General features: G+C 58.2%; 1 protein-coding gene and 1 long non-coding RNA gene across 5 annotated transcripts in view; one reads left to right on the top strand and one right to left on the bottom strand.

The window, feature by feature from the left end:
- Nucleotides 1-467: 467 nt before the first annotated feature.
- Nucleotides 468-26,025, bottom strand: part of IGHMBP2 (immunoglobulin mu DNA binding protein 2) — a 34,132-nt gene continuing 8,574 nt past the window's right edge. Inside the window, exons 7-18 of one of the 4 annotated variants that reach the window (XR_016018422.1) lie at nt 24,988-25,135; nt 23,999-24,173; nt 21,423-21,605; nt 21,030-21,145; nt 20,350-20,444; nt 19,266-19,389; nt 17,384-18,364; nt 15,022-15,194; nt 12,776-13,015; nt 10,010-11,831; nt 8,665-9,440; nt 468-8,346 (exon numbers count right to left, since the gene is read on the bottom strand). Coding sequence is in view for 2 of the 4 variants with exons in the window: in XM_074336848.2 (XP_074192949.2) it covers nt 12,821-13,015; nt 15,022-15,194; nt 17,384-18,364; nt 19,266-19,389; nt 20,350-20,444; nt 21,030-21,145; nt 21,423-21,605; nt 23,999-24,173; nt 24,988-25,135 (2,190 nt within the window). In the remaining 2 variants the exon portion in view is untranslated. Of the gene's footprint in view, nt 9,441-9,889; nt 11,832-11,878; nt 13,016-15,021; nt 15,195-17,383; nt 18,365-19,265; nt 19,390-20,349; nt 20,445-21,029; nt 21,146-21,422; nt 21,606-23,998; nt 24,174-24,987; nt 25,136-26,025 lie in introns of those variants that run through there. The other 3 variants (XR_016018421.1, XM_074336848.2, XM_019755633.3) reach the window with 3 other exon arrangements.
- On the top strand, nt 12,979-14,235 carry LOC141572297 (uncharacterized). Its single transcript, XR_012497660.2, has 3 exons — nt 12,979-13,477; nt 13,653-13,815; nt 14,041-14,235. It is a non-coding gene; the product is annotated as an uncharacterized LOC141572297 (long non-coding RNA).

The following is a 26,025-nucleotide window of genomic DNA, read 5'->3' as shown; positions in this document are numbered from 1 at the left end:
AGCCTTTACTGACACCTGACGGGACTGCCAGGAGCACCAGGAGGCCCCACCCCCACCCCCAAGCTGGCCCTGCCCAGGGGGAAGCAGCAGTGGGCAAGGGCCACGGCTGGGACCCTCCCCCAGAGGACAGGACGCGGCGGCCAGCAGCAGTGAGAGGACTCGCAGTGTGGGCGGCAGGAGTGTGCAGTAGTTAGGAACATGCCCCAGGCCTGGGTTTGAGTCCTGCACTCGGCCACTCACTCACCACCGGGGGACACTCGGATGCTCCTCTGACCTTTGTCAGTGTCCCCTTTCTCTTCTGCCCACGCAGACAACCAGACACCGACCGCGCCCCTGGGGACCAGATGACAGGCCCACCGCTGCCTTACGAAGGCCTCTTCCACCTGTCTGTGTCCATCCTGGGGACACAACAATCTTCTATTCATTCAAAAAATAAAAAGAAAGAAAGCAAAATTGAAAGAGTGGAATATTTTTCTTCATCTGCTTTAATGGGGAAAAAGTAAGTGGGAAAAAAATACTGATTTGTGAATAATGAAAACCAAAGGCTGATTTTGGGCAATTTTTGTTCCCCTTCCAGCTGGTACTACTTCACCAGCACAAACAACAGACACAAAATTCCTTCCATGCCTCGGGCTTTCCTGAGGTGGTTGTTTATGTTGGAAAGCAAGGGAGAGGCCTGAAGCCAGCTTCCTGGGTCCCCGCCTGGGTGGGGGGCTGAGAACATTCCTTCAAAGCCAATGGTGAGGCCCAGAGCAGGAGGGGGTTCTCCTGGCAGGTGACCCACAATCTGTGCTCCTCTAGTTCCTTCACTGCACACCCACCGTGAGCCTGTGCGTGAGGCGCTGTGCCATGCTGACAACGCTCTCGCAGGGGCGGCAGCCACCGCACGACACATTACACGGTTAATTACTGGGCCATCGTTGTGGAAAGTACAGGGGTGAGGACAGCACATAGGGTCTGAGTGGGGCCTGGACTATGACTCCGCCAGCAGTGGGGTCTGCTACCAGCAGGAGGTGCCTCTGCCCCATCCGCCCTCACATCATGGGTCAGAGGTAACCACGGCCCCTACTTCATCAGGGCTGAGGCTCAATGTAGTCGACTGGATGGTGGCCCCACAGAAATATGTCCACGTTCCAACCCCCAGTACCTGTGAACACAACCTATTCAGAAAAAGGGTTGTTGCAAGAGGCAATCAAATGAATCACGATGAGGTCATCCCGGGTTACCTGGATGGGTCCTAAATCCAATGACAGGTACCCTTTTAAGAGACACACAGAGGAGACACAGGCAAGAGAGGCAAAGGTCATGGGACCATAAAGGCAGATGTTGCAGTGATGCGGCCACAAACCAAGGAAGGCCTGGACCCCCAGAGCTGGTGAGAGGGATCCGCCCGGAGAGCCTTGCGAGCGGGCATGACCCTGCTGACACGTTGATTTTAGACTTATAGCCCCCAGAACCAAGAGAGAATCAATTTCTCTCCAGTGTGTGGTTTGTTACGGAAGCTACAGGACACTCACGCACTTCATCTCCATCTCATTTCTATTTCATTCCACATGTTGTTTGTCCGTGGTTTTCAAAGGAGGCAGCAGTGGGATGGAGATAGGAGATGGAGATGGAGACAGTGACGGAGATGGAGATGGAGACGGAGGCAGAGAGGGAGACGGGGAGATAGAGACGGAGATGGAGACAGTGACGGAGATGGAGATGGAGATGGGGACGGAGGCGGAGAGGGAGACGGGGAGATAGAGATGGAGATGGAGACAGTGACGGAGATGATGGAGATGGGGACGGAGGCGGAGAGGGAGATGGGGAGATAGAGATGGAGATGGAGACAGTGACGGAGATGATGGAGCTGGAGACAGGAAGATGGAGACATGGAGATGGGAGACGGAGATGGGGAGCATGGAGAAGGCTTTCAAGGAGTTCGCTGGAATGGAAGACATGGAAAAGAGATGAGGTAACGAACGAAGGTCAGGGTGAAGTGAGGACTGTTTTGCCCCCAGTTACTGCGTCCTGCCTTCTGCATCAGACGGGAAACGGGGGGGGGGGGGGGGCTGACGGCAGGAGCACTGTCGGGGGTGGGGGGCAGTGCTCATTGGGCAGGTGGGGTTGGCAGGGGTTGGTCCACTTCTGGAACAAGTGGAAAATGGCTCAGGGCTCCAGGGGCAGGACAGTGAGTAGATTTCAGGTGGGAAGAGGCTCTAGTGCAATCGTCACTGTCACATCTTCAGTGACATTTCTCGGTGGTAACTGGGGTGTCAGAAGGGGGTGGGGTGGTGAAGGTTTGAAACAAGAGGAGCGGTGTGAAACAGCACACAGGAGAAAACTGACAGGGAATGTGGGCCTGCTGGGTGGGCAGGGGGCACACCTGAGAGACAGTGGCCAGGGCTGGCTTTGGGGCTCCCACACAGAAGGGCGCAGGCTTGGTTAGCGTCCCGCTGGCTCAGTCTTGACCTTCCTAATCCCTCTGAACAAGCGCATCTTTCATCATCACAGGGCTCTACAAGCTACGTCGCTATTCCTGTCTGTGAATCTCACCGCAGCAGGACGAGATGTTCACACATCTCTCCTCCCTCTCCAGCTGCCGGGGCAGGTGGGGATGAGTTGGGCTTCACCGGGGTTGGGTTTCACCAAACCCCGAAAACAGACAAGGTGGAGCTGGCCCGGGGAACACAGGCCAGTGGGCTACGGTGGGCCTGGTGGGGGTGGGGGGACAGCAAGCAGCAGGAGCCTGGTTGAAATCCATGGATTGGCAGTTCTGAGAGCAAAGAGTTTCTAGAGTGGGGGGTGCTGGGTGAAATGAGCTGGTAGGATGCCCGCCTGGAAAGGGGGGCTCCATCCTTCAAGCCGCCCCACACCCCCCTCACCTGAGGCCAGCAGAAATCCCTGGGCCCCTTGTGTGGTCGGCTGAATAATGGTCCCCGGAGACGTCCCGAAGCCCGGCCTCCAGCCGAGGCAGGTGTGTGTCACCCTGGGGCTGGGCCAAGGGGCACATGCCAACTGCCTCCGAGACTTTCCTAAGTGGACGACCACTGTCCAGGACTCCTTCCTCACCTCCAGCCGCCTTCTGCTGAGGTGGCCCTACTGGATGGAGCCAAGGAGACCCCACACTGGCCACTTCCCCTGCCACGGCCACATCTGGGCGACAGGAGACACTAGCCCAAGGCAGCAGCCTCCCCTGACGCACTGCCAAAACAGCGGGCAGCCTTTTTCTCGACTTCTGGCTTCCCCAGCTGAGTCACACCCAGGCCACGGTCCCTCTGGATTCCATGGTGTGAGGCACACCCCGGGCCTCTTCTGGGACCACATTCCAAAACCCTTCCAACCTCTCCCCTCGAGCCCCTCACCAGCTTAGGAGCAGGCTTGTCCCTCAAAGGGGGACATATCCCCAAAGGGGCCAGGTACGAATGAGCACAGGTGAGATGCCATGACCAGCACATCACACAACCATGCCCACCGAGTCTTCCCCCAATGAACATGTACCGCCACCTCCCGCGAGACAGACCCTGGGTGAGCCACAGGAAGAGCTGGGGCCCTGCCCAGGGACTGGGGAAGGGCTGGCTAGCTTCCACCTCTCTCCGTGAGGACAAAGGGCTCCCGGGAAGCCCCACTGCCACCTGGGGGGCCGCCGCCTTCCCCACTTCTGCCCCCAAGCCCACGCTGCCCCTGGCGAGGGTCCCAAGGACGTTTGGTGTCACCGGCAGATGCCAATCGGCCTGACAGGGCCGGAAAGTCCCGAATCCTCATGCACATACATTTCCAGGCTGCAGAGCTTCTGGGCAGCGTGTGTAAATTAAAACTGAGCCGAGCACAATTATTACTAGGAACATCTGGGGGGGACTTCCTGAGCTGTAAGTCTCCCGTCACCCACCCTGTCACTCACCCCCCCCACCACTGGGCCAGGCAACAAGTTAAGCCGTGAGCAGACAGCACATGTGCCTGTCCACTGCCCTCCACCTGGTCACGTCCCCAGACTATTGGGGACGCCCCCCACTCCCCCGTGGCCCTTCCTACAGGATTGCTATCCACCTCAGACACCTTCTCTGACCATCAGCTCTTCTAGAACACAGGTCGGGCCTATCTCCCCCTCCTCCCACTTGTGTGAGACCCAGGCTCACCCCACAGGCATCCGGGACCACACGAGGCCGAAGGTGGAGCAGGGCATGGAAGACCCCAGACCCAACGGGATCTGGCCTTTCTTGGCTGTGACCCACTCTACTGACCAACCAGAAACCCAGCCAACAGGAATTGTTCTGTTCTGATTACAAAACCAATGATCACAGAGGACTTCCGGGTAAGATGGCGGATTGAATACACACACAGATTGAAGCTCACTAAAGAGTCTCACACCATAGAATCGCCAAAGACTCCAAAACTGGCCCTGGGTGCTCAGGAAGTAGTGCAAGGGGGGCTAAAATAGGAGCACGGATTAGTGTTTCAGAGAAGGAACCGGTCATAGAGACAGGAAGCAGACGGTGGGTGCCAGGGGCTGGGGAGGGGGAGGTGGGTTAGGGTTTAATGGGGACGGTTTCCATCTGGGAAGATGAAAAGCTCTGCAGCTGGATGGTGGGGGCTGGACAACACTGTGAATGCACCTATTGCCAGCCACTGAGCTGAATGCTTAAAAACGCTTACATGGTAAATTTTTATGTTACGTGTATTTTACCGCAGTTTATAAAAATAAAAAAGCACATCCTTAAAGCCCACCTGCTACTCAGTGGAGTCTCCTTTCAGGTCTGGGAGACTAAACACAGGACTAGTCTGTGCCGTGGATGAAACAGGCAACTCTGCCCTGGGGTCCAAGGGAACAGCAGGGCAGCAGGTGAGGGGGGTCCCCACAGAGACGAAGCAGTAAGTGGGGGGTCCCCACAGAGAAAAGGCCATAAGTGGGGGGAGGCACAGAGAAAAGGCAGTAAGTGGAGGTATGAACGGCGGATGCTGAGACACTGCCCCACCCCACTCAGCTCCCAGAGCCCCGGGGAGCTGACAAGTCCAAGAGAAAAGACAGACTCCGACCTCTGACCTTCCCGAGTTCCACAGTTGGAGCCAACTCTCCAGCAGAGCCCACAGTGGACAAGGCCCGTGCATGGCTGAGAGTCAGCCCCTCACTGGATATGAGCAGACGACGGCCAGCAATCTGAAGACAGCTTAATGCACAAGGCAGGCAAAAGCAGTTAGGGATAAAAATGCTGCAGAAAGAAGAAAAGAGGGAAAAAGACACCAACCACAGCCTGAGAGGGAGAGAAGATGAGAGCCGCAGACAGTGCAATCCAAACGACACAACGACTTCTTACACAGTAAAATGTGATTGCGTGGATTTCTAAATAGAATGGTTGGAAAATAGGGTGAGACACAGCTCATAAAAAGAAAGCAAAAGATCCAGAGAGGGAAAACGGGAGAGAAGGTAAGATTAGCAAATGCATCCGGATTGGCCCTGCAAATGACAGGAGCTGCAGGAGAAAGGGAGAGAAACCCCCGGGGAGAAAATAACCAACAGTGTGATTTAAGAAAGTTCCCCTGGACAGAATCACGCAAGAGCAGTGTAGGGGGATGGACCCTAGACAGGCACTCAACACATGTGGACCAGACAGCTCCGCGACAGGCCAGGGGTCGGGGGTGAGAGGCAGACCTAGCCCCCTGCAGCTTACAAACAATTTTAACTAGACTCACAGAAAGAAATGCGTTTACATCACATCCAGCACACATGCAGACGGGGAACAAGAGTCACCAAACAGCGCTCGCTTTGACTGCATTTGTGGCACTGCAGTGGTTCCTATTCTAGCTTGTTGTTTCATTTCACTTTTGTTAAAACACTGGTCACAGTTCAGCATACAGATGTCACAGCCCACCACCAGGACAGGACCTGCAGTTACAATAAAACGCTCAAGCTAGAGGGGCAGGCAGGCAAGGTAACAGTGGTTAAAATGAAGTTTCCCCACTTTGCTAACCTTGGTGATCTCCCTATCTCCCTCTGGAGCCTGCCGCTGGCACAGCAGGAGTGTGAGGCTGTGCTTTGCTAAGCACAGCACAGCACAGACAGGGGCTTGGGAGCAGAAAGTTGCGATGTCAACAGCCAGCGATCCCGAGGTCCGAGCAGGGTGACCAGTGGGGACCCGGGGGAGACCACCGCTGTCTGGACCAGCCAGCTGAGCAGGATGAAGAGACACAGTCAGATTCCGAGTGTGTCTTAAAGGCAGGGCTGAGAGGGGTTGCCAGCAGATGGTGTGAGGTGTGAGGGGGGTGAGAAGCGGGCACAGGATGATGGTAAGCATGTCGGGATGGGCCGCCCGGAAGGTGTGTCAGTGTCCTGGGGCGGCTGTAACAAATGACCACCAACTGGGCTGCTTCAAACAACAGAGACTTATTCTCTCATGTTCTGGAGCCTGGAAGTCGGAAATCAAGGTGTCGCAGGGCTGAGCGCCCTCCAGAGGCCCCAGGGGAGGCTCCTTCCTGCCTCTTATGGCTTCTGGGGGCCCCAGGCGCCCTTTGGCTTCTGGCTCCATCGCTCCTATCTCTGCCTCATGGTCACATGGCCTTTTCTCATGTGTGTGTCCTCTTCTGTCTAAGGACACCTGTCATGGGACTGAGGACCCACCTGGATAACTCAGGATGATCTCATCTCGAGATCCTTAATTATATCTGCAAAGACCCTTTACCCAAACAAGGTCATGTTCACAGGTTCTGGGTTGTAGGACACAGACCTATGCTTGGGGGCCACCACACAGCCCACCACCAAGGGGCAGACCAGGCGCTCAGACTTGGACATGAAAAGTCTGAGATGCCTCTTAGATCCAAGTGGAGGTGTGAGTAGGCTTTCATTGGAGTGGGGGTTGGGGGGAGCGGAAGACGGCAATTTAAAGCCATGAGGCTGGGGAAGTAGCAGGGCCCGGTTTCCCGAAAGCAGACCCCAGCGGGGACCCAGCTGCATGGTTCATGGGGAGAGGCCACTGAGGGGGAAAGTGAGGGAAGGAGGGCAGGCTCAGTGAGACAAGCGATGGGGTCAGCGCTAGGGGACACATGTCACCAGGGTCATCCGCCTCAAGGCAAGGGGCCACCTTTTGAACTTCTGAGTCCCGCTGTGCTCTGTCCCAATTCCTGAGCGCCAGAACCCATGAGCAAACCAGAGTTTTGGGTAAATCTGTTATGCAGCCATAGAAACGGGAACAGCCGTTTTTTCCTCTGATGAATCGGAAAGCGGGCCCGGCCCGCGTCTCGTGTCAGAGTGTGAACCTGGCTCCAATCCCACCGCTGAACCGCCCTCCTCACCCATTACCCACGGGAAAAGCAGCCCCATGTCGTGCCAGACCAGGGGCCTCGCAGCCCACAGCTTCCCCGCCTCTGACCGCCCCATCCCTGTCTGTTTTCTGGAATATGGGGGTGTTTACCTTCTTTCTAGTGAGGTTCTAAGCTTTTAAACCTCTTTCCCTATTTCTCATATTGCTGTGCAGTGGTGGGCAAGGCAGAGATGGGGGTGCTGTGCCTCTAAGCAAAACTCGCAGTGTCTGTCCTGTGCCTCCTGCAACAAGGGCTGCCCTCCCTGATGGGGGCGGGGGCTTCCCAGTGGGGCCTGCACCTCCCGCTGTTCTCAAGCCAGCTGTGGGGGCAGCAGACAGGCCCACTCCCGGCCCAGCCCCCTATCATCGACCTGCTGTCTCCCCATGAAGGCGTGTCCCCGTGCATTCAGAGCCAGCACTCTGGGTGGGATCCGCTAGGGGACAGGGAGGAGGCAACACCAGCAAGCTCAAGCTCTGTCCTCTCGACTCAAGAACAGGTTGTCCACGGGACCAGGGCAGCAAGCCACGCCTTCATTCACTAAACGGGATGGATCAGAAAGTTCCAGCACTGGCTGGGCAGTGTGACTACCCGTCACCCCACCCTCCATCCAGGGCCACCGCAGCCTCCACCGCATCTCAGTGCAAATTAGGAGCTGCTCGCCCTCCCTGAGTGGCCGCAGCCCGTGTGTGTGACTCCACGGGCAGAGCACACGGCGGCCTGCAGCCCCGACTCACCACCAAAAAGCCCAACTGCACAGCCTTACGCAGGGGCCTGCTTCCGTCCACCCCGAGGTCAGGCCCACCTGCGGCTGAAGTTTTCCGCCTCGGGGCTGAGACTAAAAGAAGTGGCATTTCAGTCTCAGAATGGTGCTGCATTGTGTTTAATAGGAAATAAAGGGGTGTGAGAAATCCTTTGGGGCGGGTCTGTTTCTCTGGGACCTGAAACCTGTACCTCACCTCATGAAAAGAATCCAAGCATGGCTGCCCCATAAAGAGACTCACTTTGGATTTGGAGCAGACCCCAAAAGAGTGGTGCGCAGATGTTTCTGATCATATACCCCATCAGCAGCATCTGTAAAGATGATACACAGAAACCACGTGAGATTTATCCCAGGAATTCAAGGTTGGTTTAACATTCAAAACTCAATTAATACAATTGAGACACGTGGTCATCCCAACGGGCACAGGGAAAGCATTTGACAAAGTCCAAAACCTAGTCATGATTTAAAGAAATAAAAGCTCTAATAAAAAATGTATACATACTCTCAACAAAAAAAAGGATGGAAGGGCATTTCCTCAACCTCGTGCTGCAAATGGGCAGGGAGGGCTTTGTGGGGTGAAGGGCTGCACAACCCTACGCCTTCAGTACAGTTCCCTGAGAGGTACGTACACTGGCCGCGGCTGCATGTTATGGCAGGATAACCACACTCAGTGAAGCTGCACGAGACAACTCATTGGCAGCTGAGGGTGGAGGAGAGCGTGCTGAGCAGCGGCTCCGGTGGGAAAGGCAGGACCACTGCTGAAAAGGGCAGGCAGCCAGTCACAAAAGGGAAGTGACAGGTCAAAACAATTCACGGACTCGACGATCCATCCTGGCATAATTAAAACTCTGCCCGCCCCGATGAGAAGTCTGCTTACTCCCTCCGCTTGTTCCCCAAGCAAAAAGAAGTTTCCAGACCAAATAAGGCTGCAGCCTTTGCAATGCTCCTGGCACACAACTCCTTTTAAGTGCCAGGTTATAACTCGGGCCCAAAACATCCCAGAGCAGCACGATGCCCATCAGCCCCGATCCCTCTGGGTAACGCTCCAAACAAACCCAGGTAAACAGAGCAGGGCTGGCCCAGCGGGTCCTCCGCCCACTGGCGGGCGGCAAGGGTCAGCCTGCTGCTCAGAAGGCAGCCCGGTGCCCACGTGGAGGAGCAGGGCTCTACATCCAGCAACTTGCGCTCGCAGCCAACTGGCTCCTGGGGCCCTGGGCAGCGTGGCCTTGGCTTCAAGCAGCAAAGACCATCTGCTGAACTTGCGCGAGGAGCCACATGTACGTCTTTATTACGTTGCTGCAGCTTCGCATGATGACAAGGACAGCAGACGCTTCTGAGCACTGAAGGGCCAGGCTCTGTTTCAATGGCCTTGCGATGTTGAACACATTCCATGTTTATAGCAACCCTGTGAGATAGGACCTATTACTTCCCCATTTGAGGGGAAATCAATTTTAGAGGAAACCAAGGCACGAGGCCACGCAGCCCGCACACGATAAATCGGGGGATGAACACGCTGCAAAGCCAGGGCTTGTCCCGTGCTGCATGCCGCCCACCCCCCCCCCCCGGCCCGAAAGAAGAACTGGCAGGGCTCCCTCCCTGGCGCCTCCACTGCAAAAAGGAGGCACGCCCACCCGGACAGGGCTGCCCCACTCCCGGCTGCTCCTGCAGGGAGGGCTGCAGCCTGGCTCGGCATGTTCCTTTTTTTGGCTCCCCAGCCAGGCCAAACTGGAGGACATTTTTCAAGCGCCCAGCTACAAACATTTTCCTAACAAGGCCTCTCTGGATGAGAAATGGAAACTTCTGGTGTTGCAGTGGTCAGCGCTGACATTTTAATAATGCATCAAAACTGGCTGAAGCAGAGGTCAGAGATGGAGGGCTGGACGCTCCCGTGCGGGGGCAGGTGGGCAACACGGCGCCCGGCATTGCCTGGAGCCCCCAACCCGGACCCAGGCCTTGCCGACACACGATGCTCACCCCCTTGACGTCTCAGCACAGCTGGCCGGGTGGACGACAGGTTCAGAGGGGAAGGGACTTGCTGAAGTCACATTCAGTGCAGCCGGCATTCAGACCCAGGGCCCTCCAGCTCTGGGTGCTTCCACCGCCCCAGCCAGGCTGTCGCCTTCCTTCCTCTCTTCAAGCCCTTCCGGTCAGAATGGCCCAGGGAAGAGCACGTGGATAAAGTGACAGGGCCCACTTGCTCCATCGAGGAGGGGTGTACTGACTGGGCACTGCCTTCCTGCTGGGACTATACACACGGAGACACACAGACATGGGCACAAGTGGACCAGCAAAGACTCTTCTAGTTCCAAGTGACAGAAACCCCAGGCAGACTGTCCTCAGCTAACAAAAGGGGATTAGCTCAGGACACTGGGACCGCGGTAGGGGTCAGGTGTGGCTGGATCCAGGTGCTCAGACAATGTGATCAGCTGATCCCCCCAGGCCCATTTCTGGCTGTTTCTGTGCTGGCCTCCTCCTCTCCTGCAGACAGGCGGGGAGGCTGGCTATTGTCCCCCCACGCCCCCCACCCCAGGTGGAAGAGTCAACATTCTTCTTTCAGCATCTACATGTGGACCCCAGGTGGAACCGACGGGCCATTTGGGTTCTGGCCCATCCCTGAACCTGACCTTGCTGTGCCCAGGCGAGTGAGGTTCTCTGACTGACCCAGCCGAGGACACACAGCCTCCCAGTGGCCAGGGGGTCGGGGCTCGTTACCACAAAGACAGGGAGATAAAGAAAGTACCCTCAGCAGGTTAACAGCTGCCACTGTGCCCACAACAACCGTGAAACAATGTCTCACACACAGACAGGTCACTGCCCTGCTATCATCTGTCTACACGCTGCCCACCAGCCATGGGTCCCTGGGAGCAGAACGGCAGCTGACCGACCACCGGCGACACTCTGACCACTCCTGCACGTGCTTCCACACCTCACTGGACGGTGGCACTTACAGACACGATGAGATGGGGTCCCCACCCCTCCCCCTGAGCAATTCAGTCCTAAGTCACTTGATAAAACCAAGCCAGGAAGGCGTCCAGGCAAGAGGAAGGAGGAGGGTCCACGGTGGCACACGTGGGCATCAGGCCTGGGCAGGGGGAACGTGTGTCCCCACGAGAGGGTAGCGCGGCACTGGCAAAGCGGGGCGGTCAACACACGCGGCCTTGCATGGCGAGCACGAGTGTGCTGACTACACGGCATTTGGGGGCCAGTGGCTGAACGACAGAACAAACACACGGACACCCACCCTGAATGCCCGGTCAGGGAGCACGAGCTTCCTTCTGAGGCCACGGGGACACGAGTGGCATTTAAGGAGAGTGGGCACAGGGCCACGTGAGGAGGGTCTGCAGGGGTGATGGCAGACGAAGCACGTCTGCCAAGAGCGGCTGGGTCAGACCTCAGGCCCTGAAGGCGAGGAAAGAGCCTGGGCTGAGCTGCAGGGCAGACGGCAGACCCGGGCCCCTGACGGGCACCCATCTCCACCCTGCTGTTGTCAGCACAGTCTCAGGGTGAAACGCCCCCTCAGCCCCCTCCCTCCAGGGGGGTGACCCGCCCCCTCGTCTTCCCACCAGCCTGCCTCGTTTCTCTCCTCAGGTTACAACTCTGAACCTTCCCATAAACATTCATTCCAAGTGGTGGAGAAGTCAAGCTAAACAGGAAGTGTTTTCTCCGGCTCATCATCTGTTAATAGGACAAGATGCCCCCGCAGCGGCCTGAGCCCCCTCTCGCTCTGGGCCCCAGCAGCGCCTCTGGTCGGCTGAGTATTCAGAGCAAACATCGCTCATCCTGCGTCTTCCACCACCTCAGGAAAGTGAGCGAAACGGGAAAGAATGCTTACGTTAGACGTACTGTGGGGCAGTGTGCACGCACTTTAATTTTAAATAACTTACATCCCTTTGAAACAAATAAAACCCTGAGGCTCAAAGAATGCATCCAAACGAGGGCTCTTGAATAAACAGCCAGCAAAGGACACGGGGACGCCTGGGAGGGGCCTCGGCCTGTGCAGGCATTTGGGACAACTTTTCCAAGCCTGACCCCAGGAGCAGCGCCCGGGAGGGGCCAGGGCGCCTTCGTGAATCACACCCAAGCAGTGACCTCCAGGCTTCAGGGGAGCAGGGAGCGGCCAGCGCCACTCTACTCCCCTGTAGGGGGTGCGGGTATGGCCACTGCAGCCACCAGGGACAGAAGACAGACTGAAATGGCCTCGGTGAAGTCACAGCTCCAACAAAGGGTGAGCCAGCCACATGGGGACACACAGAGAAATGCCCAGCATTCTCAGACACTGTCTCCAGGCACATTAATGGGGTTTTCAAGTGCCCCCCCCATCCTGAAGGGCTGAAAGCTGGCCAGCGCCAGACGTGGGCGGGGGAGGAAGGGTGCCCGGGCACGTGTCCAAAGGAACAGAGCCTTCCTGTCCCTCGTGGCAGCACCCCAGGATTCGGTTTGACTGGGAGGGAAGGAAGAGCCTAGGGACCAATCCAGGGCAGGAGGAAGGGGACGCGGCAATCTGGGCCACCCCACCCCTCACCGTGAGAAAGGGCCAGCAGGCAGTGACTGGGCCCCGGGGCTCTCCTCCATCTGTCATCTTAGCAAAGCTCCTGGCCAGGTCGAGAGCCCGCCCTTCTTCCCAAAGGCCCTGTGCCCCGTGCGGCTGGCAGACATAGCGTGGGTCTGGTGGCACACTGACACCCGGAGCACCTACAAGCAACAGAAAGCAGCCAGGGGACAGCCCTGCTCGCCCCTCACCCGCATTTTCACACACGCTCTGGAGGCCACGTGTCACGCCCGGCGTCACTTTTCCTTCTCCCGTTTGCCCTTCCTCTGGCCGGCCAGCTCATCCAGCTTCTTATCCAGCCTCCTCTGGAGCTGGGCCCGCTTGGCTGGGGCCAGGGACCTGTCCTTGGTCCCACTGCCGGCATACAGGACTCCTTCCCGGCTGATTCTCTGCCGGGCGTGGGCGCGAGCCCTCTCCCCACAGCCATGGATCTGGGGGGGACACAGCAGTCAGTGCGGGGCCCAGTGGGAACAAGACCCTGCAATCCTGCCCATCACAGCTCCGAGGGGCTCCCTCCTCTTCCCGCACACGGACACTTCACCTGCAGGCTCCCTGGGGGGAGGAGGGGTGGACTCCACACCCTGGCAAGGCTGGGGCCCCCCCACCCTTCCCTCCACCCCGCCTTCGCCTCAGCCCAAACCCCACAGCCTGACAGGGTGATGCAGTTTCGCACGTGTGACACACATGTTCGCAGGCCCCCCAGCGGCAGTGCTGATACAGCAAAATGTACCCAAAGCAGGATTATAATCTCTAGTCAAAAAAGCTATTTATCTCCTCTGACCCAAATGCTAGGCCCGATGGAGGCGCTCCAGGGTGCGCGCCTGCAGACACATGCCCGGCGGGAGGGAATCTGCCCTGAGTTGTGTGAGACTCTGGCATAACCACTTCTGCAGGTAGGAGGCCGGCCGGGAGGGGGAGAACACAGAGCACCTGCCAGGCGCTACACAAGGAAGGGGGGGTATTTCCTTGGGGACGCCAGGTGGGACGCAAGTTTGGACCCAGTGAGATCCCAGAACAGACAGCAGGAGACCGGCGGCCGCACCCGCACCAGGACTTGTCGTCCCACAGGACGCTGTGCTGGCCTTCCGGCAATGACACTGACCGATGGCACGAGGCACGGAGCCCGCTGCCCTCACTGTCCCAGGGACCGCCCAGGCGCTCGGCCACTCCACATGGCCACCAGACCAGCAGGAGCTGTGCGACAGACACACCCTGGCCACCCGAACCTTTGGTATGACAACTGGTAAACACTCTAACCCTCCCCCACACCCACCCCTCCCCCCGCCTCCGAGAGCCCCACCACCATCCTGGGCCGCCCAGGGGACCACTCGGGGTCCTCCCTCCTCTTCTCACCTTGACCTACAACTAGTTCAAGGGCCTCAAATCTACCCCTCCACCTTCTCTGTTCCCCACCCCCAGGGTGGACCCTCAAGGTCTCTGGTTTATATACCCGCAGCCATTTCACCTGCCTCCTGGCCTTGCCCTTGGCCTTCTGCACTGCAGCCAAGTCTCCTGGTGTCACGGCCCTGCTGAAACCCTCCAGCGTCCCCCGCTGCCTTGAGAACCAGGTCGGAATTCCTCGAGGCGGCTCACTGGGCCCTTCTCAGCCTCGACTCCCACCATCCTGCCTCACACTCTACTCCCAGCTGCCTAAGCGCCCCAAACTTCTCCTCCCACCTTTCATCTGCGAGGTCTCAGCCAGAGCGTTACCTCCTATGGGAAGCCCACTCTGAAGGGCTTCCAGCCCCGGTCACCTGGGCTGTGGCCCACCCCTTCCTGCGTGCCAAGAGCATTCATCCTGGCCTCATGCATGGGGGAGGGAGCGCAGTGGAATGCAGGTAACTCACAGGTAGAGGGATGTGGGCAGGTAGGTGAGAGCTGTACATGAGAAAAGGAAAGCTGCGCGGCCGCTCGCCTGCTGCCATGGGCCCCTGGGGCCCCCCGGGAGCGCGCAGTACACGGCCACATGCTGGCCTCCTATCACAATCCCCACTGGGCCCACTGCCCCCCAAAGCGGAGAGGAAGTCTGCTCTGGCCGCCGATGCCCCCAGCTCCCCACACCTGGCAGAGGAGGTGCCCATCCACATTTGCTCAAGGAATGAATGAAAAAGCCGCCAGCTGCCGGTCCGTTTCCGATGGTGAGCCATTGGCCCGCCCCCCTCTGGTCCTATGCTAACCCAGGACAGAACCGAAGGACGCCGAACAAATTCTCTCTGCCCAGAATTCCCACACTGACTTGGCTGTAACTTAGCAAATGTGGCATTTCACTCACTCGTGCCCCGATATGCTAAGAAAAAAAACAAACCCACGAGTCAATGTCTGTTTTAAGAGCTCATGACCAGCTAGTGTTTCTGTTTGGAGCCCATCTGCCCAGGATCCAAGCCCTGGAAACAGAGGCCCGCGGCCGCTCCCCGTGCCCCGGCAGGGGCCGGCGTACCTCGGGCAGGTGGTGGCTGAGGCAATAGAGGTGGCCGCAGTGCCGGCAGAGCTGGCCCAGAGTCACGACGCTGGCTGTGCACTTGGAAAAGCCACAGGTGTTATCGGCCTCCATGACAGCCGAGACCAGAGCGTCCAGGTCCTCCTTGGCGGGCAGGTCTACGGCCGCAGGTCCTAGGGGAGAAAGTGACACTCAAATAGGGAAGAACAAAGAAGCAGCACAAGAAGTCCCCCACTGAGCCTGGCCTGCCCCCCGCTTCCTGCTTCTGAGGTGACAGGGCGAGTGGGCAAATGCAACTCAGTGGGGCTCAGTGTCCGCCCTTCTCAGCGCTAACAACCAGTCACCACTGGGAAGTGTGAGCACAGGGACCTCCTAGAGGGCGCTGGCGGTGCGCGGACACTGCCTCTGAACAGCCTTTAAGCCAGAAAAACATTGAATTACCAGCGTGTTCCCTAAGACGTCAACTATAAAAGCAGAAACCCAAGATAAACCAAGCGCCCCCCCCCCCCCCCCCCCGGTAACAGTCAGATGAACTAAAGCACGTTCACGGCACGAGGCCAGAAGACCCGACCGTTTTCACCCAGATGCATGGCAACCTTTGAAAGTTCTAGGAAAATGTTCATGAGTGGGAAGGAAACACAAAACTAAGTATGATTGCAATCCTGTAAAATACACAAGTATGAATGACACTACATATACGGTGACACAGATGCACAGAACTAGTGGGGAGCGTGACCCAGGAAGCTGGTAGGATTGCCTGGGTGCCCGAGGAGATGAGTCCCCATCTCCCTGCATTGTTCCCTACAATGGGCACGCTCAGTGCCGGGCACACAGGTCAGCATGGTCAGCCTCCGGGGGGAGCGTGGGGACAACAGTGACACCGCCCAGTCTTGCAGAGCCCCTGTTCACCTGCACGTGCCTCGGTTCACAGAAGCCATTTCAAACCTCCTAGGCAGGCACACCTTTGCCTGCCCCATACCCCACGCCTCGCCGACAGGCTGCGTCAAGGGGAAGCTCTAGGCACTCACACACCAGCCTGGGGCCACCTGCAGTCAGGGGAGGGCCAGAAGCGCTGATGCTCCAAGAGCAGTCCCGGGAGGCTCGCGGAAGGCCCGGGATGTGCTCACGACTACGGGAGCCCACTCTCTCGACAGCGGCAAGTGTCCTCGGGAGACACAGCAATCGCGAAGTGTGTTCAGGCCTTAACGCAACATGAAATCTCATAAACGCCAGTACTGGCCACCTTCCCACAGGACCCGGCACCCGTTACTCTCCTGAACCCTCACGCATGACGAGCAGGCGGGGACATTCCCTGTGTGGGCCTCCAGCTGTGCCCCAGGGACCTGCTCACGCTGGCCTCTGCTTCTCGGCTGCGGGACCTCGGCACAGAGCTTGGAGACCAACTGGGCAGGTCACGTTCAGAGTCTGAGTGGTGATGGATTCTGAGGTGGTTGTTTGAAGAACCGCTTCACACACTGAGTGGCGCCAGCATCCGTGAAATGGGGCGCAGTCTCCCCAGGACACTGTCCTGAAATGGCCAGGCCACATGCCCTCTCTCGGAAGGATATCGAGGTACCTGGCCCTTTCTGGCACTTACCATATTCTCAGCATGATTTAAAATGTAATCTCTTTCCTCTGCCAGAACGTCAATTCCGCAGACATCTGTCTTGCTCACCCGCAGAAAGACTGGCCAGAGCAGCTGCTCACTAAATGCCGCAGAGGAATTCGGCTGAAGCCTGACACACTCACCGAGAGGCTCATTTCAAAAACCACGAGTTACATCTGTGCAGCTTAGCTCACAAGAATTCAATGAATAAAGGGGAACGGGAACAGCCTCATGGTCCTGCTGTAGTAAGAGGTCACACAGACATCTCCAGAACACCTAGGCTGTGACAGCCAGGTCTTCAAGCTCTAAGCCTGGGGCATCTGGTCACAGTACAGGATGGGGACAGAGCACACAGCCCCGCAGGGCACCCCAGGGGATAACCAGCGTGGCCCTTCCCGGGTCTCTGAGTCAGAAAGGGCACTGTCACCACAGGAGGTCCCCAACAGGTCCGTGAATGCCCCTCCCACCCCCAGAGGACAGCCACACCATCCCTGTGTGCTCCCCCAGGCTCTCCCTGCTGTAAGCGCACTCACTCCCTCCCCATCGGCCAGACTCTGGGGACTGGGGGGTCACCACGACCAGTCACTGCTCTCAGGGGCCTCAGCCCCAGCCGATCAGACATAAGGCACAGAATCAGGGCAGTGGCCCCAGCAGCAGGTCCTCGTTCTTTTCGAGGGTGGCAGGGGGTTCGAGTGGGATAAACATCCCAGTTGAGGGGACACCAAGCCTGTGTTCTCATGAGTTGACCAGACTCACCTTTGGCTTCTTTTTTCTTTTTCTTTCCTGGTAGCTTGCGCATCCCCGAGCCCGTGGCCGGCTGGAGCTCCCTGCTTGGCTGCTGCTGCCCCGCCCGCCCCCTCTGCAGTCTCTCCAGGTGCAGGGCCTTCAGGTCTAGCTGGTCTGGGCCACTGGGCTCCCTGACGGGAGGCTCAGGACAGGGTGGAGGCGGCGGGGCCGGCGGGACAGGTGGGGCCGCTGGTGCTGGTGGGGCCAGCAGGGCAGGTGGTGCTGGTGGGGCCGCTGGTGCTGGTGGGGCCAGTGGTGCTGGTGGGGCCCGTGGTGCTGGTGGGGCCCGTGGTGCTGGTGGGGCCAGCGGGGCAGGTGGTGCTGGCGGGGCAGGTGGTGCCGGCGGCACCCTCTTGCTCACAGTGATGAACCTCTCTTTCCCTTGTCCGGCACTGTCATGCCTCAGCCCGTGCTCCTCAGCGATCTGGTGGACGCGCATCCTGTCATGTGAGTTCAGGGAAGCAGGAAACTCCAGCCGCGTCTGCTCACTCGCCACAAACTCTGCTATGACAGCCCGTAAGTGGGCTGCACTGTCTCTGCTCTCCACTCCCTCTGGGCTGACTCCGTTGAGACCGAGCTGAGTGTGGCCCTCAGGGCCCAGAGGCTTCCCGCGCGGTGTCTTCTGGGCCAGCCTGGCAGCCGCTCTGGACCCCCGGGCTCCCTCCTGCTGCCTACTTCCAGGCTTCCTGGCACACGCAGAAGAGCCTGGAGGCTTTGCACCAGCTCGGCCGTGACCCTGGGAACTCTCATAGGAATAGTTTTCAGGGACGATGTCATCGAGATACTCAAAGGCCGTGCGCACCTCCCCGTGCTCTGTGAAATAATCCACCAGGTTCTTCAAGAAAGTGTGGTTGCTGACAGTGTGAGAATCGCAGACAACCGCCACGTGGCGCCGAGCGCGGGTGACGGCGACATTGATCCTCCGGTCCTCGGCAAGGAAACCAACTTCACCTAGAAACAAGGTAGGGGTGAGTAGAGCGCAGATGTAAGACCGGGGAGCAGGAAGCCAGGCTCTCCTGCCCTAGTCGGCAGCAATGACAAACAAGGAGCAGCTGCACCGCTCGCAGCCTCCTGCACCACGGATGTCCCCCCAACCTTCGCAGCCTCCTGTGAGGCCCTGTTGTGAGGCCACGGCTGCTCAGACACCCGCTGCTGACCGCTGCTTATCAGTCCGGCTCCACGTACCCAAAGTGCACTTGACAGTTGCCAGACTTGTTCATTCCCTGAGCCCAGACCTAGAGGCAGCTCGGGCGGCACGGATGTGGCTGCAGCTGACACACAGGGAAAGCGTAAGGGCCATCTTCTTTTTCCCACCACAGCGTATCCCCACTCTGTTTTCAACCGCCTCCTGAAACTGCTTTATAAAGCCCAGTAACTAAAAATTCTTTCTGAGCACAATTTTCTTACCAAATGGCCCATCCGCAAGCCCCAGGGGCATAAAAACCATGCACTGAGGCTGAATCCACCCTGAGGCCACAGACGAGCTGTGGGCTTTAGGGGACTCCACGTCCTCGGCAGGGGCTCCAGGCCTTCCCAGCCCACACCCCGGCCGCACATGTGCCTCACCCTCCGGCTCTGCTCCCTCTGCCGGGAACACCTTTCTGCACCCCACTGCCACCGGCCCACCTGCAACACTCGCTGAGCCCCCGCACGTTCCCGTTAGAGCCCGCCTCACACACTCACTGCGGCACCGTCCTCTGTGCTTTCGCTTGGCGGTGAGATCGTGGAGGACAGAGTGTGTGCTCCATCCACGGCCACCCCCCAGTGCCTGGCGGGCGCGGCCCCTAGCAGGAATCTAGCTTGTTCTCCGCATAAGTATTTGACCTCTAGGACTCTGGCGAGAGCTCCATACCTTTCCTATTGGATCTGACGAAGGACAGTACCACAGCCTCCTTCTCGCGGCCTTGGAAGCCATCGACTGACTTAATTTCAAGCTTGGGGTGCTTGTGAGAGAGGCTCTGTCTGAGCAGGTCCACCTGAAACACCAAGCAAAGCCCTGGCCTCAGCACAGGCCGGGTACAGGCAGCTGACACCCTGCCCTGCAGCTCAGCAGGGGGCCTTGAGTGGCAGGGCCCCCACGACCCCAGGAAACCCTCAGGAGCCTCATGGGAAATGGTTTCCACAGCCGCCCTCTCACAGGCATGCAAATGAACAAGTAACACGCCCCGTGCCAGACACGACCCCACGGCCAGCACACATCTCATCATGTCTTTTGGCTCGTGACAGCCCTAAGTGCGATGCCTGCAGACCAGGCAGGGTGGCAGCTGATCTTCAGACCTCACAAGACTCTGAAGCAAGAGTTTTTTCCTACCAAAGGGGACAGGCTTTGCTTCATAAGCACACAGACACTAAGAGAAAATGTGAGGAACACAGAAGGGAAGGGAACAGTCGTCTGTTGCTTCTGCTGGTCCAGCACCTACACCTTCTCCAGGAACAGCCGGCACCCTGCATTTTCCTTCAAGAAACCACCCACTCCCACACTCCGATCTACTGTGTTCCATGAAGCCGAACGGCCCAGCCCGAGATGGGCGAGGATGCCAGCTCCCGGCCACAACGACTGACTGGCTCAGGGGTGGGGACAGACCAATAAGGTTCAAAGCTGAGATCCTTGTGGGAAATGCCGTACAACGGCCAGCCGTTCCCTGGGGCTGCCTGTGTAAGGACAACGGCAGCCTGAGGTTGCCGGGGCCACCAGGAAAGCTGGCCTAAGATTGAAGCCAACACAGGGAGCCAGGCCGAGAGACCAGCATGGGGTGGATGGACAGACAGACAGATGCTCTGTGTGATGTCATCTAAGCCCCGGAACCAGTCGTGACATGGTCGCCTCTGCCCTGCAGTTTTTGGTCACAAGAACCAATAAACTGCCTTTTTTCTTTCAGCCACTCGGGTGGTTGAGTCCCACGGATACACATGGAGACAGAGGGGCCCTCTCACACCTGCAGGTTGTACGGTGTGATGACGGCAATGTCACTCGCTTGGACGCCAGCATCCAGCAGAGCCTGGATGTGCAGACTGACGAGGAGCACCTCACCTGGAAGGAAACAAAGAGCGAGTCTCCAGGACAAGGGACAGTGTGAGCTGACACCTGTCATCAGCACAGGTGTCAACCCCCTGACAAAGAGCTGACCTTACATTTTGTGCCTGAGGCTGCGTCTTGGAGCTCCGAACCTGAGTCCAAGGGCTGCCAGATTTAGCGGGCAAAAGGACAGGACACCCAGCCAACATGAACTTCCATCAACAAACACCTGTTTCGTCTAAGCATGGCCAAGTGTCGTCCGTGAGTGGCAGCCCTGTGACTGGCGCTGAGCAAGGACCTCTCCCGGAGGCTAAGCCAGCCCACGTGGGGCCACTCTGTTCAGAACAGGACACAGAACGCTCGCTGCCCAGGCCACCAGCTCCCTCGCTTGGTGCTGCCTGCCTGTTGCGAACGCCGCCGAGTTCAGCCTTTAGACCGTTGTGTCACGACCTCCCCCAGCTCCTGGGCACTGGGCCCGGCCCTCCCCGCACCTTGCGCTCAGCTCCGCTCCGAAGCCGGCAACTCAGAGGGACGTGTGTGTTTACAGGGGAGCTCGGGGTCTGTTCACATAGAAAAGCCGACCCCTCTAGGCATGCTCACCGGGGTTTCCTTTAGACTCATCCTCCTCTTCCAGTTCAAACAGCCCGCAGCCGGCCGTGTCCACCAGCAGCAGGGGAATGCCCGTGTCCTCTGTGGCAGCCACTCCCGGGAGGTCCCTGCACCCAGGCGGACACCAGATGCGTGAGGCCGCACGTTTCCCTTCTCCCCTCAGGAAAACGGTACCACCCACGGGCAACACAGTGAGCAGGAAGGACACAGACGGGAGCACCCCGCATGCAGATCCCCGGGGCAAGGCCCACTGGCCCTCCCAGAAAACTAGTCCTAGAGATGACGCTTCCTCTAAGAGCTTTACAGACCACTCAGTGACATGGGGGACTGTCAGGACAGAAGGGCCAAGAGGGGAGGCCGGGCAGGGATGCAGCCGCCACTCACCGCAGGAGGTGCCCGGCCACGGAAGGGTGTGCCGTGAGCTGCCCGTGGTACAGGGCGTCCGAGGCCCACTGCATGATGGCGCGGTGCATCCGATACTGCACAGTCAGCGTCCGTACCACCCCGGCACCGTGCTCCTGGGCCAGACGCTCCATCAGGCTGAGCGACAGCCCGGCCCGCGCAGCCCTGCACCGGGAGAGATGAGAGGAGCCAGGGAGGAGGGCCTGTCAGCGCGGGAACAGCCCTCCCCTCAGAACCTGACTCACCCCCACTTCTGACCTAAGGTTAAGGGAGTGGTCGGCTGAACAATGGCCGCCAACATTGCCCACGTCCTAACCCTGGGACCTGCGAGTATGTGACCACAGGGATCTTGCAGAGGTGGTGACGTGAAGGGTCTGAGATGGGGGGCTGATCCTGGACTATCCAGGGCACAGCGTCATCATGAGAGTCCTTACAGAAGGGAGGCCCAGGGTCAGAGTCAGAACTGCTGACTTGATGGGGGAGAGGCCACCGGTAAGGAGCTGGCTCCTCGGGAAGCTGGAAAAGGCACAGGCCACTCTCCCCTGGAGCCTGCCGAGCGAATGCAGCCCTGTAACCCACAGAGGCTGCCTCTGGACGTCTGACTTCGAAACTGGAAGCTGATAAATCTGTGCTGTTTAAGTGTGTGGTCATTTGTTACAGCAGCAGTAGGAAACCCACCCAGATACGCTTTGGAAAGGCCAGTGTACTCCAGCCGTGAGCAGTCCACTGCTAACGACAAATACTTCTAGTCGCTGACACCTCCTGGGTGCTTCTCACGTACCAGGCACTTGATCCGTATTTACTCACTCCCCGCAATGACCTTAATTCAAGGTGCCTGTTGGGACTGCACGTTACTATGAGCAGCGTGAGACACAGAGGCTCAGTCCCGGCCCAAGATCACCCAGAGGCAGCTGCAGGGCCGGGCGCCAGCTCCAGAGCCTCTTAGCCACTAGGGCCCGCCGTCCCCCCAGGGTGATGACATGAAATCTGTGGGGAAGGACCTAACTATCTCAGGGATGCCCCCTCTGCAAACCTGTAAGACCCCTGTGGTTACCCTCTTGACATAACGATCTCTGCTAAGAACAGCTCGTGGCAAAGAAGGAAGGCGGTGACGTGCTGGCCAGTCCCAATGCAAACCTGCACATGCCCAGCACGACCCCACCCAACACCTCCCCAACCACCCTCCTTTCTCCAGGGACACCACAAGCTCCCCACTCCCCCAGGGCAGTTCTAAACTTACTCCTTTCTGGAGGACACAGCCCTCTTTTAAGGACCCCCTGGGGCCTCCTCCTGGAACAAGTCTCTGAATAAATGCCCACTGAGCCCCTTCTTCGCCTGCAGTTTCCACGCAGGGTCCCACCCCAGACGCGATTCTCCCACCAGGACAACCCTTCAAAAGACATTTCCCCCACTGCCCCCTTTACCCACCCGTCTCCCTGCCGAAGCCTCACTCCAAGTACCAGGTTCGATGCCCTTGTCTGTGGTGCCCTGACCTACGCTCCCCCAGGCGCCACGGTCCCCGCTCCCCCGGGGTGAAGGTCCCGCACCCTCTTTCTCCTGGTCCTCAGGAATAGCTAGCGTTCCGACGTCAGCTGTGATCTACACACACGGTGAGGTAGAGACCTATCTGAAACAGCAGCAGGATTAAGGAGCAAGTGACTTCTTCGAGTGGAAGGCAGCGCCCTGATGCAGGAGCCTTCGAGGCTTTCCCTCTCTGGGGTGCCTGCCTGGCCATGACCTTGGATCCACCTTGTAAACGGCCGCCTTGTGCCAGGCCCTTTCCCTAGGCTGCATTCCAGTTGGGAAGATAAACGGACACACCGATCAACAGACACCACTGCCAGGGAGCCACAGCAAGGAACCCGGCGGTGACAGGGCAGTCACGGGAGACCACACGGAGGGGTCACCTGAGTAGAGAACTAAATGAAGGGCATGACCACCCAGTATTGGGGAAGGAGTGGTCCAGACCGGGGACAGTGAGGACACAGAAGTCCACTGTGGCAGAGCAGTGAACGCGGGCAGGTATGGGACATAAGGCGAGGGGCCGGGTGGTGGCAGCACGTGCCTCCACCCGGATGGAGGCAGTGCTCGGTCACAACTCACAGCGCTAGGAGACACTGCGTCCCTAAGGCCACAGGACTGTCTCTGCTGAATCACTTGTGTCCTCAGTGAAGGGTGTGCCTACAGAGCAGGACTCAGGGGACCCGTGCTGGGCTGGGAGCCCATCAGCCCAGAGCCATGGCTCTCCCGTGGGACAGCACCCAGCGAATGTGTGCATCATGCTTGCTGCCTGACTCACCACGGGACATTCCCCCCAACAAGCACCGACGGAGCATGGTGCCAGGGCCTGAGGCTATGAAGACAAACGCCGGCCTCAAGGAGCAGAGTCTGAGACCGGATGGCTACATGAGTAAAGGCAGTGGCGTGGGTGGGAGCTGTACTCACACCCATGCAGAGGGTGGCAAAGCCAGGGCCGCCTGGGGAGCCGGGGACTTCCAGGCTGGCGCCCGAGGGACCACACGCGGGCACAGAAAGGCACTCGAGCGGAGGGGTCTTACTTGTGAGAGACCGTGGTGGGGGGCAGCTGTTTGTGGTCTCCAGCCAGGATGCACCTTCTGGCCCTCAGCAGCGGGACCCAGCAGCTGGCTTCCAGGGCCTGGGCACACTCGTCGATGACCACCACATCGAAGTAGCCATCGGGCAGCAGCTTGAGGGGGCCGTCGGAAGAAGCACCTGGTCAAAATCAGAGCCCTCAGTCTCTACAGGCAGCACTGGCTGTGTCATAACAGCTGCAACGGCGCCAGCAAGCCGGCGGGTTCATAACCGAGTCCTGCATTACGACTGTGTGCAACACGCTCGCATCTTGGAATAAAGATTCATGGTTCCTGCCCACCTGTGTGTTTAAGTGAGACAGTGTGTCCCCAGCCCTGGGCCACTCCCATGCGCCAGTCACCAAAATCCATCACCCCCTTGGGCTGCGACCCAAGTCCTTAGAAGGCTGTCTTATTTCTAAATACTGTTCCTGGGTCATTTTCTGAAAGGAGAACTTAATTACTCCTCCTCTAAGGTGTTTCCTTGGACGCACAGAATAGTAACTGCCGAGTGTTCACTCAGCGACAAAACCTCCACGTCTGACAGCACGAGGCCACGGCACCAGCTCCTCCGTCTGGAGCACAGACTGGGGCAGTAACAGAGGTCAAGGGCAGGAAGACCTGGCCCCACAAGGCTGCAAACCAGCCGAGCCTGTCCCTGAGCTTTAAAATAATAAGAGGGTATTATGAACACCTTTCTGCCTATAAATTCAACAACTCGGATTAACCGGATCAATTCCTTCAAAGATACAAGTTCGCTTAAGAAGAGGTAACGTGAATAGCACCATACCAATTAAAGAGATTGAATTTATAGTTAAAACCCTCCCTACAAAGAGAACTCCGAGCCCGGGCGGCTTCACTGGTGAATTCTGCCGCATGGTGAGGACCGTTCCAGAAAACTGAAGATGGGGGACAGCGCAGAGCCGACGGGACGGATGGAGACGCCCTCTTCTCACCTGCGTTTGTGGCCAGGACCACGTCTGCCGACCTCAGGCCTTCCAGCATCGCTGCTTCCTCCCTCTCCTTCAGCTCTTTCCTTAACAGCTTGATTTCACTTCGAAAGTTACTTTTCTCTCTCTTATCCTGGGTCTTTCTGTTTTTCACCTGTAAAGGAAAGCAAAGAAAATGTAATTCTTTTGACCCAGCTTTGCACTCACTTAGCTCTTTTCAATTCACCAAGTGCTTTTACTTCTAATCAGTTGGTCCACTTCAGTAATTTCCTTAAAAGGCAATAAACGGTCAAAACCTGTCTTGAAGGAGCAGCAGGTGCACACAGGTGACTAAGCAGCTGACACCCTGCCTGTCCTTGGAGTCACTGTCACCTGCCGAGGGAGAGGCAGAGAGGGAAAGTTTGGGTTCACCAAGCAGTTGGTGTTTTAACTGCAAACTCGGGGAGCCCAGAACGTGGGTCCAGCCCCGCCCTGCAGCCACCAGACAGGCTCGAGGGGAGACAAAGCAGCTGGCCGACTCAGGAGCTGGCTTTTAGTAACTCATACGCGGAGAGGCTGAGCTTCGCTTGGTACACCAGTTGTCAAGACGTTAAGACAGTTTCCTTTGGCCCATAAAATGCTGACCTAAACCCCAACTTACGTGAATACTCAGAAAGACGTGCAACCCCTTCCTTACTCGTGATTTCTGCTCTGGAGGATGGGGACCTGGCCCAAATGACAGGGGAGGTGTCACTGTGCCTGACTTAGAGAAGACGGCCCTGAAAGGCTGACTTAAACGGCAATGAGACCATGAAACCACCCACGTCTGGGACGGGGACGGGGCATCACGACGGACGCCTGCGCCTGTGACCTGGAGTGACGCGTGTCTATCCTGCTCCCACCCACTACTCCCACGAGGGCATCGAGTGTGTGATCCCACTATTCCACGGGCCCATGAGGAAGGCTGACGCACAGCACCGGCCTCGGGGGCCAGGACACCGAGGAATGCCAGCGTGAGGCCGTGGGACCAGCTGGCGGGGCGTGCACCCAGGGCAGGGCACGTGA

Source organism: Rhinolophus sinicus, chromosome 14, assembly GCF_057876585.1.
Source record: "Rhinolophus sinicus isolate RSI-liver-muscle chromosome 14, RSI-T2T, whole genome shotgun sequence".
NCBI classification, from domain to species: domain Eukaryota; kingdom Metazoa; phylum Chordata; class Mammalia; order Chiroptera; family Rhinolophidae; genus Rhinolophus; species Rhinolophus sinicus.
The sequence above is the reverse complement of the archived record's forward strand: the minus strand, read 5'-3'. Positions and strand labels throughout refer to the sequence as shown.